At 40.6% G+C, this 12,040-nt stretch overlaps 1 protein-coding gene across 1 annotated transcript in view; it reads left to right on the forward strand.

Moving 5' to 3' along the window:
• Positions 1-12,040, forward strand: part of TET1 (tet methylcytosine dioxygenase 1) — a 129,180-nt gene that overhangs the window by 78,740 nt on the left and 38,400 nt on the right. The window contains exons 4-5 of the mRNA XM_032256155.1: positions 4,991-5,081; positions 5,645-5,738. Coding sequence (XP_032112046.1) covers positions 4,991-5,081; positions 5,645-5,738 — 185 coding nt within the window. The remainder of the gene's footprint in view (positions 1-4,990; positions 5,082-5,644; positions 5,739-12,040) is intronic.

The raw sequence follows: 12,040 nt of genomic DNA on the forward strand, positions 1-12,040 counted from the left end.
AAAAATGTAGTTGGGCTTGGTGGTACACACCTATAATCCCAGCTACTCGGGTGGCTGAGGCAGGAGAATTGCTTGAACCTGGAAGGTGGAGGTTGCAATGAGCTGAGATTATACCACTGCCCTCCAGATTGGGCAACAGAGCAAGACCCTATCTCAAAAAAAAAAAAGAATCACCTTAATTATTTATTACAGTTTGTTTATTCTTCCTATATTAAAAAAATGTCAACCTACAATCCTTGCATTATATTTTTGTGTGTGTGAGTTAGAAGATACATATGGAGAATGTAAAACATATGTACAACTTAACTGTTATAAAATATTTTGGTGGCAGTTGCTGTCCTACCCTAGAACTGAAGCTGATTTATGCCTTTCTCAGTATCCAGTGCTTTTGTGTTCTATCCATTACTGTCTTCTTTGTCCAAAGAGCAGTTGATATTCTGAAATAATATCTTTCCATTTCTCTGCAATACAAAATATATCTATGTATAAAGAAATTCCATAAACTTGGCCATTTGAATTTATAAGCCTTTTTGAGTTTTAACTTTGTTGTTTTTTTTTTTGGGGATGGAGTCTCACTCTGTCACCAGGCTGGAGTGCGGTGGTGCAATCTCGGCTCACTGCAACCTCTGTCTCCCAGTTCAAGCAACTCTCCTGCCTCAGTTTCTTGAGTAGCTGGGGTTATGGGCATATGCCACCATGCCCAGCTAATTTTTGTATTTTTAGTAGAGACAGGGTTTCACCATGTTGGCGAGGCTGGTCTTGAGCCCCCGACCTCAGGTGATCCACCCACCTCAGCCTCCCAAAGTGCTGGGATTACAGGTGTGAGCCACTGCGCCTGGCCGAGTTTCAACATTTTTAACAAATTTGTTTGATAAATACTGATTTCCTATTTCAAAAAATCAAAGACTAACCCGTGGGCTAACATGAGTCATGTGCTAATACCTGACTCATGGGCTGATTGCTAACCAATGTATTTAGACATTTTTGTGCCTTAGGAGTCATTGAAAGAGAAAATTCTGAAACATTTAGTTTTATTAGTGTGTTAAAAGCCCTGAGAAAATATTACTGGGGAAAGATTCTCGGGTAGATCATATGAGAAATTTTCTCTGTTTGAAACATGTGAAAGCTTAATTTGAATGCTATACTGTACTGATTAGTTACTGTCTATGGTCAAATATCAGGTAAGCATACTTCTAAAGAAACCTGTCAACTCTAATATACCTGTAAAAAAATAGGGAAATTAAATAGATTGTGTCATTAAGATTCATTAGGCTGCTTGAAGCCCCATTATTTTGTCTATCATTATACAAGTGTGATAGAATAAATTTTGTAAAAAAAAAATCTGTTTTGAACTTCATCCAAATAGGTTTAGTTATTGAAAGTCTTATTTTAAATATGGCTCCAAATCATAAAGACTCAATACTTGCCTTCATAATTCTTTGTTATACTGAGGCACAGAGATATTTTTAATGGAAATAGGTGGTTCAATATTACATTCCAGGATGAATTGTTAGGGAGGATAAGTATATCATGCCGATAGAAAATATAGTGTAGTGTGGCTGGGTGCAGTGGCTCATGCCTGTAATCCCAGCACTTTGGGAGGCTGAGGCGGGTGGATCACCTGAGGTCAGGAGTTCGAAACCAGCCTGGCCAACATGGTGAAATGCTGTCTCTACTAAAAATACAAAAAATAGCCAGGCGTGGTGGTGGGTGCCTATAATCCCAGTTTCTCAAGAGGCTGAGGCAGGAGAATGGCTTGAACCTGGGAGACGGAGGTTGCAGTGAGCCAAGATTGTGCCACAGTACTTCAGCCTGGCGACAGAGTGACACTCCATCTCAAAGAAAAAATAGTGTAATGTAGTGATAATATTTGATTCTTGTTTTTCCAAAGTACACTGTTTTTCATAAATAATATCCTTCCATTTTTCTGCTCATTCAATACACAGTGTTTTTTAGGTTTTTGTTTTTGTTTATTTTGTTTGTTTGTGGATATGGGGTCTCACTTTGTTACCCAGACTAGTCTCAAACTCTTGGTCTCAGTGATCCTTGAGCCTTGGCTTCTTCATGTGTTGGGATTACAGGCGTGAGCCACCACCCCAGCTAACACAGTTTTGACAAACTACGATGTGCCAGTTATCAAGGATAGGCTGCTATGAGAAGAATTTCACAGTTTGGAAAGAGTGACAATGTTGTCTGAGTGGAGTTGAATTGGGAGAATAAGATTCTTGAATTAAAGAGAGAAGGATGTAATCCTGTTACTGGCTTCCATTCTGGAGCCCTTACTACAAGTTTGATACTGTGCCTTGCCCTTGACTTGTTATGTTCACAGCAGCTCTTCAGAGGGAGGGGCTTATTATCCCTGTTATGCAAATACAGAAGCTGAAGCACAGAGACTTTCATAACTATCCAGTAACTGAACTGGGACTTAGAGACAGCAGTCTTCAACCCCACAGCCTATCCTTAAAACTTACACAATGTTGCTTAATAAATCTGAATTATGAAAGGGAGAACACTTTTCTGAATATCCTTACAAATGGAAATAAGGCCTCTAGTTCAACAAATACGTGCCATTAATGTTTATATACCTGAGCTAGACTACTTTTTCTGTGTGCGTGGTTCTAAAAGGATGATTTTCTAGTTTGAAGACCCTTTTTTTTTAATGCAAAATAACTAGTCACAGCATTTAGGAATAGATAGCCAGGCATTCAAAGTTGAATAAGTACCTGCAATGGACTTAGCCATTTTATTTACTGCCACTAACATGTCTTTAGCAAATCACTACATGTGAATTTATTGTGTTCATTGTGTAGAAAAAGGCACTTAAAGACAGAGAAACAAAAAGTGACCTACCCAGTCACTTTTACCAAATCATCCCAAGTAGTACTATCATATTTGAGGGTAAAGAATTTCCATGGCAGAATTATGTTCTAGCAAAATAGAGTAATTCCTCACTAGATTAGGATTCTTCAAACTAAGCACTACTGGTATTTTATCCTTCATAATTCTTTGTTGTGAGGAGCTGTCTTGTGCATTATGGAATGTTTAGCAGCACCCCTAACCTCTATCCACTAGATGCCAGTAGTAGTGCACACACATAACTGCTGAATTGTCACACCAAAAATGTCTCCAGGTATTTCCAAGAGTCTCCTTAGCGGCAACATTCCCTGGGTTCAAATTCACTGCTGTAGATCACTAAGAATAAGATAAAATCTATCAAGTGTATATTTCTTAAGAAGCCACAGAAGTAGGCTGGGCATGGTGACTCACACCTGTAATCCCAGCACTTTTGGGATGCTGAGGTGGGCGGATCACCTGAGGTCAGGAGTTCCAGACCAGCCTGGCCAACATGGAGAAACCCCATCTCTACTAAAAATACAAAATGAGCTGGGTGTGGTGGCGCGCGCCTGCAGTCCCAGCTACTCGGGAGGCTGAGGCAAGAGAATCGCTTGAACCTGGGAGGCAGAGACTGTGGTGAGCCGAGATTGCTCCAGTCTCTACTAAAAGTACAAAATTAGCCAGCGTGGTGGCACATGCCTGTAATCCCAGCTTCTTGGGAGGCTAAGACAGGAGAATCACTTGAACCCTGGAGGCGAAGGTTTCAGTGAGTCAAGGTGGTGACACTGCTTTCCAGCCTGAACAACAAGAGCAAAACTCCGTCTCAAAAAAAAAAAAATTAGAAAGAAGCTACAGAAGTAATTCTGCTAGTATTTGACATCTAATCAAAATGACTTTTTGGTGTAGGTATACCATAGCTAGAAATTCATGAAATGCAGAAATTACCCAGTAATTCTTGTTACACATGAGTCTAAGGGTCCAAGTTAAAAAAAACTTTCTTAGGCTGGGCGCGGTGGCTCAGGACTATAATCCTTGCACTTTGGGAGGCCGAGGTGGGCGGATCACGAGGTCAGGCGTTCAAGACCAATCTGGCCAACCTGGTGAAACTCCGTCTGTACTAAAAAAATACTAAAAAATTAATTAGTGCATTCCCTTCACTGTGTTTTATACTCAGGCAAGGTCAAAAAGAAATGGAATAAGGATAGAAATAGTAGTGTACCACAGTAAAAATTAGCTGGGCATGGTGATGTGTGCCTGTAATCCCAGCTACTCAGGAGGCTGAGGCAGAATTGCTTAAACCGGGACCCAGGAGGCAGAGGTTGCAGGGAGCTGAGATCATGCCACTTCACTCCAACCTGGGCCACAGAGCAAGACTCCGTCTCGGGGGAAAAAAAAAAAAAAGTCATATTTAAAGAAACACAAAATTAAATCCTCACAAAAATTCCAGTGGTATAGAAATATGACACAAACATCTTCCCATACTCTCATTCTCTGAAGATAAAACTTTTGTTATGGTTTTCTATGTAAAAGATTATTGATTTTAGTTTTGTTTCCATTTTTACAAAAATTTAAAACAATTTTTCAACTTGGTTTTTAAATGTAATTATATTGTCGATTTTTAAATATTTTGTAAGTGCTGTTTCAGTAGATTTATTGTAATCCACTATATAAACATCCCATGATTTATTTAAACTACATGTTATTGACAGATGTTAAGAGTGTTTTGCTCTCTTTCTGATAATTGTATAACAGAATAAATTGTCTGCAATGAAATTGCTCTGCTCAATTTTAATAGAATTCTGAGGCCAACCTTTAAGAATTATTGCTCTTGGATAACTTTTAACATTATATCTCAATTAATACAGTTTTTTTTAAGCAGGAGATAGGAGTATACATATGACCCACATCTTAAAATAGTTTTTTTCTCCTCTGACTTTCAGAGGAAGAAAGAATTCGTTAGGGGCAGGAAGAAAGGAACATTAAAAGCTAAATTCCATGGCCTGTTGTCCTTGACATTAATTATCAAAGCTTACCAAAACCTTGTCAAGATTCATGGTTCTGAATTGAGGGGGAACAAAAAATATAAAAATAGCTTCTCCTGTCCCCTATGCAATTCTGTAAAGCTTTGGGTCTAATAATCTTATTCCTTCCACAGATCGTGTAATACAAAAAGACAAAGGCCCATATTATACACACCTTGGGGCAGGACCCAGTGTTGCTGCTGTCAGGGAAATCATGGAGAATAGGTGAGGAAATACGCTTCCCTGTTAAAATCATTCTTACTGTGGATCTGACTCAATGCAGAAAAATCATCTGTGGGAACAAATGACATGATTGAAAAATGTTCAGGAGTATGAGTTGGATGTTTCTTAGGGCCCAACAAAGGAGGGGTGTCCTGCTGTTCCTCCTGAGTCACCCATCATACAAGCTGTTGGGCATATAAAAGAGCACCCACAAAGCATGGCTAATTGTCTTTGATAAACTCAGAAGGACTTTTTATATTGTATAATGGTCGAAATAGGTCAAATTACCACCCTTGACACTGCATACCCGACATCCCCATTGCTTGTCTTGCAGTCAGCCTGTTTTTAAAGAGTGATCTTTAAGGATAAGTGAGTAGGACTGGATAACAGCTCAAAATACCTGCCACACAAAAGCAAATGTTTAACAAAAGTAAATCATGAGGAGTGTTTGATTTTTGAACTTCTGTACATCTAGATCTTAAACACATTAACATGTTTAAAGCTGAAGCCTTCAAATACACATTGTAATTAATTAGTACATTCCCTTCACTGTGTTTTATACTCAGGTATGGTGAAAAAGGAAATGCAATAAGGATAGAAATAGTAGTGTACACCGGCAAAGAAGGGAAAAGCTCTCATGGGTGTCCAATTGCTAAGTGGGTAAGTGTTTCCTATTTATAGATTGTTTTGAAGCTTGTTATCCAGAGCTGATACTTATACACTTTCAATAGCCAGAGTGACCTTTATTTTATTTATTCATTTATTTTGTGTGTGTGTGTGTGAGGCCTCTACTAAAAATGCAAAAATTAGCCAGGGGTGGTGACAGGTGCCTGTGGTCCCAGCTACTAGGGAGGCTGAGGCAGGAGAATTGCTTTAACCCAGTGAGCCCCGATCATGCCACTGCATGACGAAAGTGAAACTCCATCTCAAAAAAGAAGATAGCAGCGTGGGTTATCAGGGAATGCCTTTACATTTGAGCTGAGAAAGGAGTGACAAAAAGGAACTAAGTATGCAGAGGATAAGCAGGGAGTAGAATTCCTAAGCAGAGAAAACAGCAAGAAAAAAGGTCTTGGGTTAAGAAAGCAGAATTATTTGAAATTAAGAAGATACTTAATTGAACCAGGTGGGGGTAAAAAGGTGAATTATTTTGTAGGCCATAGTGAGAAACTGCGGATTTTAGCCCAGGAGTAACATGAAGGCTTTGAAGTATTTTACACAGAGATGTGTTATCTGGTTTATGTTTTATAAATAGTATTTAAGGAACTAACTGATAAGACCTGTATTCGTTATCTGTCGCTGTTCAGCATCTTTGAATAACAAACAGGTATTATCTCCTGCAGTTTTAGTGAGTTAGGAAACCAAGCAGTGCTTCTGGCATAGGCTCGTATGAGGATGCAATCATCTGAAAACTTGACTGGGGAAGAGTGATGCAGCTGGAGGGCCCACTTCCAAGCTCACTTGCAGGAGGACTTCGTTCTTTGATGGCTGTTGGCTGGAGGCCTCAGTTCTTCCTCATCTTAAATGTTTTCATAATACGGCAGCTTGGTTTCCCCCAGAGTGAGTGAATGAAAAGAGAGCAAGGAGGAAGCTACAGTGTCTTTTATCACCTCCAGAGGTTGAGGCCAGTAGTTCAAGGTCACCGTGCACTATGATGGCTCCTGTGAATCCATAGCCAGCCACTGCACTCCAGCCTGAGCAACATAGCAAGACCCCACCCACATCACTTAAAAAAATTAAAAATGAAATAAACTAGATTCTCTTATAAATCTCCCATGCTGGCTTTGTGGTAATAATTTTCTTGCTCTCCGCCTTTCTCCTGCCAGTTATAGATTTCTCAAACAGTATAGTTTTATTTTGTTTTGTTCTTTTGTGTCTGGCCTATACATAGTACCTTGTACATTTGATGAAATAAAGCACACAATTGGTTCCCAATATCTGGCACTGATGGTTGTTACAGATTTATTGAACTGTATCTGTTAGCTATTTCTGAATTGTTTATTAAGTAGCAAGGAATGAGTATGTCCTCATGATGAAGCAGCTGGCTTCCCTTACAGAGAGTATCCAAAGGAGAGCAAGGTAACTAGGCTTATTGGTGGGATTGGAAATGATTTCTTTTTCCTGTCTTTAAAACCTTTTCTAATATAACATTAATCACAGTGATATAAAGAACTGTCGTATATAGTTTTGTTTTTTTTTTCTTAAGAAGGCAAATAGCTGGGTGTGGTGGGTCACGCCTGTAATCCAAGCACTTTGGAGGCCAAGGCGGGCAGATCACCTGAGGTCAGGAGTTCAAGACCAGCCTGACTAACATGGTGAAACCCCGTCTTAAAAAGAGAAAGAAAATATTTTTTAAAAGGAAAAAAAAAAAAAGAAGGTAAATATAGGCCGGGTGCAGTGGCTCACGCCTGTAATCCCAGCAGTTTGGGAAGCTGAGGCACGCAGATGACCTGAGGCTGGGAGTTCAAGACCATCCTGGCTAACATGATGAAAAAACCCCATCTCTACTAAAAATACAAAATTAGCCGGGGGTGGTGGCACATGCCTGTAATCACAGCTACTCGGGAGTCTGGGCAACAAAAGCAAAACTCCTTCTCAAAAAAAAAAAAAAAAAAAAAAAAAAAAGGCAAATAATTCCTGTATTTTAAATATTTTGCTAGCAACTTTCTGTTTAGTATTTTTCCCTAGGGAAGTTTTATTTGTTTGTTTTGGAGATGAGTCTGTCTGTGTTGCCCGGGTTAGAGGGCACTAACACGGGGGTCCCTAACCCCTCGGCCATGGACTAGTAGGAACCTGACCTCATGGCAGGAGGTGAGCGGCAGGTGAGGAAGTGAAGCTTCATCTATATTTATAGCCACTGCCCACTGCTAACATTACCACCTCAGCTCTGCCTCCTGTAAGATCAGCAGTGGCATTAGATTCTAATAGGATTGCAAACCCTATTGTGAACTGTACATGTGAGGGATGTAGGTTGCGCTCTCCTGAATCTGATGCTTGATGATCTGTCACTGTCTCCTGTCCCCCCCAATGGGACCACCTAGTAGTAGGAAAACAAGCTCAGGGCTCCTGCTGATTCTACATTATGGTGAGTTGTATGATTACTTTATTATATATTATAATGTAATAATAATAGAAATAAAGTACCTAATAAGTGTAATGCACTTGAGTCATCCCAAAACCTCTCTCCCTAGCCCCATGTTCATGGAAAAATTGTCTTCCATGAAATGGGCCCCTGGTGCTCAAAAGGTTAGGGACCACTGCACTAATACATAGTTTACTACAGTCTTGAGCCCCTGGGCTCAAGTGATCCACCCACATTAGCCTGGCAATTAGCAAGGACTACATGGGCACGCCACCATGCCTGGTTAATTTTTTCTTCTTTTTTGTAGAGTCGAGGTTTTGCTATGTTGCCCAAGCTTGTCTTGAACTCAAGCCTCTGCCTGCCCCAGTCTCCCAAAGCCCTGGGATTACAGGTGTGAGCCACCAGCCCCAGTGGCAACATTCTATTTAAATCCTTAGGGTTATTAGGTACAGGAGGTATTTGGCATTTTTCATGAAGCAGGTATATTTGAACTGCTATCTTATTTTCTCTTGTGCAATATATCTTTTCAGAATGTGAAGAATACCTTTGTATATACTAATATATATGTGGCTCTTTTCACAAATGCAAAAATAATCCAATAATAAATGAAATAAAGCACTGCTGCTGAGCAGCATAATGAAAATTTTGCTATCTACTAATGACGATTCAAAAGTGATAACAAAACTATGTAATACTATTGCATTTCTTTTTTTTTTTTTTGAGACTGAGTTTCACTCTTGTTGCCTACACTAGAGTGTAATGGTGTGATCTTGGAGTGTAATGGTGTGATCTTGGCTCACTACAACCTATACCTACGGGGTTCAAGAAATTCTCCCGCCTCAGCCTCCTGAGTAGCTAGGATTACAGGATTACAGGCATGTGCCACCACACCTGGCTAATTTTGCATTTTTAGTAGAGACAGGGGTCTCCATGTTGGTCAGGCTGGTCTCGAACTTCTGGCCTCAGGTGATCTGTCTGCCTCGGCCTCCCAAAGTGCTGGGATTACAGACGTGAGCCACCTCACCAAGCCATACTATTGCCTTTGTATGAAAAAAAAAATAGGTTTCTTTACTGATTATATATGTCAGAAAAATCATAATGTTAGTCAAACTTTATTTTTCCAATCTTTCCAGGTTATCTTATTTAAAATACATATTGTTCACTGCTTTTGCATATTGTAATACTGAGCCTAGAATTAGCACTTAATAAATTAGTGTTGACTCAATTAATATGGAGCTTGTATACGACTATTTAGAAAACGTGTTTTAGGGCTGGGCATGGTGGCTCATGCCTGTAATCCCAGAACTTTGGGACCTGAGGAGTTCAAGACCAGCCTGGACAACATAGTGAAACCTGGTCTCTACCAAAATACAAAAAATTAGCCAGGCATGGTCGCGTGCACTCGTAGTCCCAGCTAACCAGGGGCTGAAGCGCAAGAATCGCTTCAACCCGGGAGGCAGAGGTTGCAGATTGTGCCACTACACTCCAGCCTGGGCAACAGAGCCACAGTCTGTCTCAAAAAAAAAACCAAAACAAACAAACAAAAAATTCCCAAGTGAGCGCAGTGCCTCATTATCTGTATAACTGTAGTTAATCCCAGCACTTTGGGAGGCTAAGGTGGGAGGATCACTAGAGCCCAGTAGTTGGAGACCAGCCTTCGCAACATAGTGAGACTTTACAAAAAATAAAATTTAAAAATTATCTGAGTGTGGTGGTGTGTGTCTGTGGTCCCAGCTCCTTGGGAGACTCAGGCAGGACAATGGCTTGAGTCTAGGAGGAGGAGGTTGTAGTGAGCCATTCTCAGGCCACTGCACTCCAGCCTGAGTGACAGAACGAGTCCTGCCTACAAAGAGAAAAGAAAGTTGAGTATCTTTAATTTGAATTGGTATCTTGATAAAGTGTGGCTGTGGTATTCATTATTAGCTATTTGCTAAGGCATGGAAACTGAGTTATTAGAGCTAGGAATCTGCTGGAGTTGTCCACCCCACACTTGAACTTAGGTAGAGGTTGAATGAAAATTGGAATTAAAAAACGTCCATGAAGGAAAGTGGGAAAAATTTTAAGACAATTTTAAACAGAGAATTAGATCTGTCTGTGTGCTACATAGTTTGTAGAAATTTACTGTGAAGTTATTTTGAATGACATTAGTGCAATTGGGTCGACTGTATGTGGGTGAGGGAGGAAATAAAGGTCAAGAATTTTGAACTAGGCCGGGCGCGGTGGCTCAAGCCTGTAATCCCAGCACTTTGGGAGGCCGAGGCGGGTGGATCACGAGGTCAAGAGATCGAGACCATCCTGGTCAACACGGTGAAACCCCGTCTCTACTAAAAAAATACAAAAAATTAGCTGGGCATGGTGGTGCGTGCCTGTAATCCCAGCTACTAAGGAGGCTGAGGCAGGAGAATTGCCTGAACCCGGGAGGCGGAGGTTGTGGTGAGCTGAGATTGCGCCATTGCACTCCAGCCTGGGTAACAAGAGTGAAACTCCGTCTCAAAAAAAAAAAAAAAAAAAAGAATTTTGAACTAAGAAATCAAATACACATGCAAGTAGTGAATTGCTTTGCTCCAAACTTTTCACCTTGGATACTGTAATTTTTTTGTGTTTTTATTATAAAACATTAATCTATATCAAGCATCATTTCATCCATTTGTATGCTTAGGTTTGTTAACAGTATTAGAGTTCTGTCCTAATCCGCTTTCTTTTTTCATTTTTAATTTGTGTTTCTCTTGTCTCCCTTTTGTTTTTTTTCCTTAATTGTGCTCTGTTGCCCAGACTTGTGCAGTGGTGTGATCTCAGCTCATTGCAACTTCTTCCTCCCTGGTTCAAGTGATTTTCCTGCCTCAGCCTTTGCCATGTTGCCCAGGCTGGTCTTGAAATCCTGACCTCAAGTGATCTGCCCACCTCCACCTCCTCTCAAAATGCTGGGATTACAGGCATGAGCCACCATGCCCAGCCCTCTTGTCTTCTTCTCTTGGAAGAGAGATCTATTGCTTCTCTTTTTAATGATCACACACAAAAAGTCTAACAGCAAATTCTAACTGGCCAGCACCACTTTATGAACTGTTCTTTTTTTTTTTCTTTTCTTTTCTTTTCTTTTTTTTTAGAGACAGCGTCTCGCTATGATGCCCAGGCTGGAGTGCAATGGCTATTCACAGGCGCAATCCCACTACTGATCAGCACGGGAGTTTTGACCTGCTCCATTTCCGACCTGGGCTGGTTCACCCCTCCTTAGGCAACCTGGTGGTTCCCCGCTCCGGGGAGGTCACCATATTGATGCCGAACTTAGTGCGGACACCTGATCGGCATAGCGCACTGCAGCCCAGAACTCCTGGGCTCAAGCGATCCTCCCACCTCAGCCTCCCGAGTAGCTGGGACTACAGGCACACGCTACCGCACCTGGCGTGAGCCATTCTCACGTTGTTTTGCCTATGTTCTCAACACTGTTTTATTCTTCCCTTGAAATGTTTCCTTGCCAGATGGTCATTAATCCTCTGTCATAATTATTAGTATTTGGCAGAAATTTTTAACGCTTTTTTTCTCTGCTGTCACTTTGGATCTTGTGAGGAACCAGTTATCTTGTTCTTCAGTAGATTTTGAGGAAAAGGGTAATGTAGATTCTTAGATGCACCTTAGAATCTCTTGAACCTGGGAGGCAGAGTTTGCAGTGAACTGAGGTTGTGCCATTGCCCTCCAGCCTGGTGACAGAGTGAGATCTGCCTCAAGAAAAAAAACAAAAAGTGATCTAAATCCATTAGGTTGAAAATTAATTTCAAAATTAAAGGAAAATTAAAAACAATAAACCAAAAACAAAAAGTATTTTAAAAATTAGCTGCACGTGGTAAGTAAATCACATTTAAGAATTTCCCAGCTGGCCAGGCTCAGT

Source organism: Sapajus apella, unplaced genomic scaffold (genome assembly GCF_009761245.1).
Source record: "Sapajus apella isolate SASKATOON/1434 unplaced genomic scaffold, GSC_monkey_1.0 scaffold94, whole genome shotgun sequence".
In the NCBI taxonomy this organism is placed as follows: domain Eukaryota; kingdom Metazoa; phylum Chordata; class Mammalia; order Primates; family Cebidae; genus Sapajus; species Sapajus apella.